This window comes from Austrofundulus limnaeus, unplaced genomic scaffold, assembly GCF_001266775.1.
Source record: "Austrofundulus limnaeus strain Quisiro unplaced genomic scaffold, Austrofundulus_limnaeus-1.0 Scaffold1256, whole genome shotgun sequence".
Classification (NCBI taxonomy): Eukaryota; Metazoa; Chordata; class Actinopteri; order Cyprinodontiformes; family Rivulidae; genus Austrofundulus; species Austrofundulus limnaeus.
The window spans coordinates 68,531-74,545 of record NW_013953658.1 but is presented as its reverse complement, the minus strand read 5'-3'; the positions used below and the strand labels follow the sequence as shown (position 1 = coordinate 74,545).

The window sequence follows — 6,015 nt, the reverse complement described above, 5'->3', positions numbered from 1 at the left end:
GTTTGTTGTTTTGTTGTTTTTTGTAGTTGTTTTATTGTTTGTTGTTTTGTTGTTTGTTATTTTGTTTTGTTTTTTATTGTTTGTTGTTTATTTCTTGTTGTTTGTTTGTTGTTTTATTGTTTGTTTGTTTGTTGTTTTATTGTTTGTTTGTTTGTTTGTTGTTGGTGGTTGTTTTGTTTTTTTGTTGTTTTGTTGTTTTTTGTAGTTGTTTTATTGTTTGTTATTTTGTTGTTTGTTTTTATTGTTTGTTGTTTATTTCTTGTTGTTTGTTTGTTGTTTTATTGTTTGTTTGTTTGTTTGTTGTTGGTGGTTGTTTTGTTTTTTTGTTGTTTTGTTGTTTTTTGTAGTTGTTTTATTGTTTGTTATTTTGTTGTTTGTTTTTATTGTTTGTTGTTTATTTCTTGTTGTTTTATTGTTTGTTATTTTGTTGTTTGTTTTTATTGTTTGTTGTTTATTTCTTGTTGTTTTATTGTTTTTGTTTGTTGTTGGTGGTTGTTTTGTTTTTTGTTGTGTTGTTATTTTTTGTAGTTGTTTTATTGTTTGTTATTTTGTTGTTTGTTTTTTACTGTTTGTTGTTTATTTCTTGTTGTTTGTTTGTTGTTTTATTGTTTTTGTTTGTTGTTGGTGGTTGTTTTGTTTTTTGTTGTGTTGTTATTTTTTGTAGTTGTTTTATTGTTTGTTATTTTGTTGTTTGTTTTTTACTGTTTGTTGTTTATTTCTTGTTGTTTGTTGTTGTTTTGTTGTCTGGTTAGTCACATTCACATCTGTCACTAAATATTTCACTGGTTTATTTTTGACCCAAACAGTCCAGAAGTTTTTTGTTGCTTCATGCTTTTGAAATACTTGATGGTTAGCAAGCACAGCTGTTGTGTGCAGCCTGCTGAGACACCTGGTGTCTGAGACACCAGGTGAGATACCAGGTGAGACACCTGCTGAGACACCAGGTGAGACACCAGGTGAGACACCAGGTGAGACACCAGGTGAGACACCAGGGTCTCTGTGTCCAAGTCAAGAGACAGGCATAGAGACACGGTGAGTGTCCCTGTTAAGTGGGTGAAACATTTATATTTCTTTGCAAATTTTTTACATAAATTTGTTCAAACCTGCCATATTTGATCTACAAAGATCGGCGCCCTCTATGGGTTGAACAGTGGTACTGCAGCTGAATTTTCCTGTTGGTTAAAATGATAAAGCCTGTTTTAGACACGCCCCTGCAGCGAGTCAGGTTGGAACAACAGCACCACATGAAGTTTGTTGCTGCTTTGAATATTAGACTATGTTAGCATTAATGCTAACATCACATTAACACACTCTCACACTGTTACATTCTCACATTAGCTATGCTAATCGTGGTAGACAGGCTAAACCGTTAGCCAAATAGCCTGAAACCTAATAGCACATGTCCAGTTTTATTGTGATGCTAAAAGTTGATGCTGTCAGGAACAGATCCAGTGAAAAGTGTTTAACAGATTTTATTGCACATTTTCTGCTGGTCAACAACTGCAAACTCAAAATGTGTCAACACACAAAGAACACACACTACATGTAAATATTGCACAACTTGTGATATTTGTTATCATCTCTGTGGCTGTTYAAGGAAGGAAGTCGATTCAGCGTTTTTAGAAACAGTAAATATTGCAGAAACTGTCGACTCAGTGCAGTCATCCCAGAACCTGTCAATGAGAAGTTCTAATTGTGTAACTGATATAATATGAAGTAAATATTGAAGTAACACAACAGAACTGTGTATCTGGTAAAGTCAGGTTATTAACAGAGTCTGAGGGACTGAGTCTGAAACCTGAGCTCAGAGTGTGTTTTCATCCTGGACTCATAAAACCAGAGCGTGACCACTCTGCAGCTGCTGCAGTATGAGCTCCGAGTGTTTGAGCTCCGAGTGTTTGAGCTCCGAGTGTTTGAGCTCCGAGTGTTTGAGCTCCGAGTGTTTGAGCTCTGAGTGTTTGAGCTCCGAGTGTTTGAGCTCCGAGTGTTTGAGCTCCGAGTGTTTGAGCTCCGAGTGTTTGAGCTCTGAGTGTAACCAGCAGGACGTGTCAGCTGGCCTTCACGTGCACACTCTGAGTCTACTCTTGGCTGTGCACATTCTTTTGTGTCCTGTCTTTGAGGAGTCAGTACTTTGGGACATGTCGGGGACATTTTGGGACATGTCGGGGACATTTTGGGGAAATGTTGGGGACATTTTGGGGAAATGTCGGGGACATGTCGGGGACATTTTGGGACATGTCGGGGACATTTTGGGGAAATGTTGGGGACATTTTGGGGAAATGTTGGGGACATTTTGGGGACATGTTGGGGACATGTCGGGGACATTTTGGGGACATGTTGGGGACATGTTGGAGGGTCCTCCAGTCTCCAGCAGATGCAGAAGCACCTGAAAGTGTCCGGCTGGTGGTTACAAACAGGAAGCTCCTCGGCTGATCTTCTCGTGGCTTCGGCTGTCTGTAGAGACCGTTTGGTTTTAGCTGAGTCAGTGTTTGTCCCACATGTCCCCACCTCCTGGCTTGGACTGACCCCTTCATGTGGTCGAGGCCAGCTGGTAATGTTTACAGCTTCTGAGCAGAGGGGGCGGGGCTGAAAGGGACGTGGGGGGGGGCTGTTGTGACAGATAACTGAGTTTATATCTTTAAGATCAATTTTACTCATTTATTGTAAACAGGAAGAGAATCACCGTGTGTGTCCTCAGTGTCTTCCTCCACAGGAGAAACAAAGACTTGTTTGTGTTACGTTGTTCAGAGCTGACAGAAGAGGCTCCGCCCCCTGGGCTGGGACCACGGTATTAATAAGAACATGAGTTTGAACACGTGGAAGTTCCAGGTGGTGTTTGGGTTCTGGTTCCACTCAGGATCTGAAGAGTCAAACAGCTGAGAACTTCAAATGTTTTCTAATAGAGCTGTTTGACTACAGTGGATACATCTGTTTGTTGTTTTTGTTGTTGTTGTTGTTGTTGTTGTTTTAAGCCCCGCCTCCATCATCTCCTCACAGTTTCAGTCATGTTTGTGTCTTAAAGCTGAACTTATCTTGGTGTTAAATGTCAGGATGTTCAGTGTTTATAATCTGCAGCTGATACGCCCCCGCCCAGCCTGGTACACACACACACACACACACACACACACACACACACACACACACACACACTGAACGGTTCCATATGGACCAGGTCCTTGTGAACAGAATATTTATTTATTCATCCAGCTCCTTCCTGCTGCTGCCTGATCCAGAGGAAACAGGAAGTGGATCCTGAAGGCGGTCCTTGGAGACACTGTGGGGACAGGATCTCACTTCCTGTTTCCTGCTGACCTTTGAGCTGTGATGTCCTGACCTGTCTCCATGTCTTCAGTCAGATCTGTCCAGTTGTGTCCAAGCTTCAGAGACACTGTCTCCACCTGACAGAGCAGACAGCTTCCACTCCAAGATCAGTCTGTAATTAAACATTAATCATCTTTAATCATCATTAATCATTAATCATCTTTAATCATGGTTGAGTGTGGGCGTGTAGAGGGTAGAACCTGAGGAGGACCTCGTGTTCAAACTCTGACGTGTGGCTGTGATTTATAAAGTAAAGATGCAGAAACAAGCGTACGCACCGTTTTATAAATCTGAATTTTTTGCCGTACGTTCACTTTTATTATGGTTTCCACACAATCCTTTATAAATGAGAGCCCAGGTGTCTTCACAGATGTCTCCTCTTGTCCCAGGAGGACTACGACCGTCTCAGGCCGCTGTCCTACCCKATGACCGATGTCTTCCTCATCTGCTTCTCCGTGGTCAACCCGGCTAGTTTCCAGAACGTCCGAGAGGAGTGGGTTCCTGAGCTGCAGGAGTACGCCCCCACTGTCCCCTACCTGCTCATTGGGACACAGGTGGGTCCTGCTCGTCTTCATCGTCCCAACACTTCCAGAGCTTTACCCGTGTCCCTGCTTCAACACACCTGTTCACTGTCTGAAGCACCTGTTCAGGTTCTACAGAACCTGTCAATCATCCTCATTCAGTCAGGTGTGTTGGAGCAGAGGAACCTCCCACACCTGCAGGACGCTGGTCCTCCAGGACAAAGTGTCTGACTGACACCAAGCTTTAGGACRTTTAGAAAATGATGGTTGTTTTTATTGTGGCTGGTTCTGGTTCTGGTTCTGGTAAAGGAGAAGCTTTCTGAGTGCAGGGACGGTTGGTGCAGGACTGAGAACCTGGTGATTGCTCAACAACAGGAAGCATGGCTCAACACGGCTCCTTTCAAAATAAGAAACCACAAGTCCAAACTGTGACCCGTCAGAACCGAACCTTTCAGATGAAATGTCTCTTCTACAGATTGACCTTCGTGATGACCCCAAGACCATGTCCAAACTGAAGGACCTGAAGGAGAAGCCCATCAGCCCGGAGCAGGGACAGAAGCTGGCCAAGGAGGTTGGTCCTATTAACTAATCAGAACCATGGGTCCAGTCTATTTCCTGGAACAGTCCCACACAGAAATGTTAGAATGAAAAACATTTTACTGTCAAATATTGGGATGGAGAGGTGGGTCCTGTCCTCCCAGGGCCAGGTAGACCTGGGCCAGGTGGGTCCTGTCCTCCCAGGGCCAGGTAGACCTGGGCCAGGTGGGTCCTGTCCTCCCAGGGCCAGGTAGACCTGGGCCAGGTGGGTCCTGTCCTCCCAGGGCCAGGTAGACCTGGGCCAGGTGGGTCCTGTCCTCCCAGGGCCAGGTAGACCTGGGCCAGGTGGGTCCTGTCCTCCCAGGGCCAGGTAGACCTGGGCCAGGTAGGCCTGGGCCAGGTGGGAATAAATGTAAATTTATTGAGTAATTTTGATGTTGATATAAAGAGGAAACATAAATATTATTTGTATATTAAGATTTCSCAGTTGGAAAGAAACAAAAACATTGCTAACTCCCAGGGAAAATTCTAAATTTTAAGGCGTTTTTTCCTAAAAATAAAATTTCTTGTTGCTGCTGCTTAAAAAAATGCTTCAAAAAGTTTTTAAGGTTATATTTCAGACAGTTCATTCAAATGATACATTGATGAGACATTAAGTTATTGTTTTGACAAAATGCAATTTTTGCACACGTTTAGATCAAAACACCATATCTGCCTGTTTCTCCACTTTTAGACTTTAATCCTGGTTTCCATGTGACCCGTCACATAATTTATATTTTAGGAAGCTTCTTGTGGCGTTTCATCATTTCAGAAAGAACCTTTGGTTTATTTTCACACAAACAGATCCGTCACAGCAGCAGGCTCTGGTTCTGATCCGGTTTCTCTCGTCTCTTCAGATAGGTGCGTGTTGCTACGTGGAGTGTTCCGCTCTGACCCAGAAGGGTCTGAAGACGGTGTTTGACGAGGCCATCATCGCCATTCTGGCTCCGAAGAGAAAGAGAGGCTCCCTGAAGAGACGGCTGGGACCTCGCTGCCTCAACTGCTGCCTGATCACGTGATGTGAAAGCTCTCGGAGAACGTTCTGCAGAACATGTAGAACGTTCTACAGAACATGTAGAACGTTCTGCAGAACATGTAGAAGATTCTGCAGAACGTGCTGTCTCCTGAAGGGTTAGTCCTGGTTTTGACCCTGAAACACCACAGCCTCCTGCTGCTCCACGTTTCTTTTTCTAACCAGAGGAGATGCGAGTCGGGTCATCCTCCTCCTCCTCTTCTTCAAGACTTGTTTTGTCAACAGAACCTTCTTTTAGAACCTCTGGAACCCTGTTTGTTTCTGGAGCTGGATGTTGTCAGGTGGAAACACAAGAGACTCAAAGACTTTTCAGGTTTTAAAGAAAAGCTACGTCTGAAGACGTCACCTGGTTCTGAAAGACCTTCCTACATTTTATCTGTGTGAAGTGGAGACAGAACTGCTAACCAGCTGCTAACCAGCTGCTAACCAGCTGCTAACCAGCTGCTAACCATTGCTGGAATCTGTTTAAGTGAGGTTAGGGTTAGGTTGGGTTAGGTTAGGTTGGGTTAGGTTAGGTTAGGTTGGGTTAGGTTAGGTTAGGTTGGGTTAGGTTAGGTTAGGTTG

The 6,015-nt window shown here is 43.7% G+C and overlaps 1 protein-coding gene across 1 annotated transcript; it reads left to right on the top strand.

The window, feature by feature from the left end:
- Window positions 1-3,710: 3,710 nt before the first annotated feature.
- LOC106534731 (rho-related GTP-binding protein RhoQ) lies at window positions 3,711-5,997 on the top strand (the record flags this gene model as incomplete). The annotated part of the gene is given in 3 exon segments (XM_014031464.1): window positions 3,711-3,875; window positions 4,318-4,413; window positions 5,276-5,997. Coding segments are annotated over 3 exon segments (423 nt in total), but the record flags the coding sequence as incomplete, so codon positions are not given.
- Window positions 5,998-6,015: the final 18 nt, after the last annotated feature.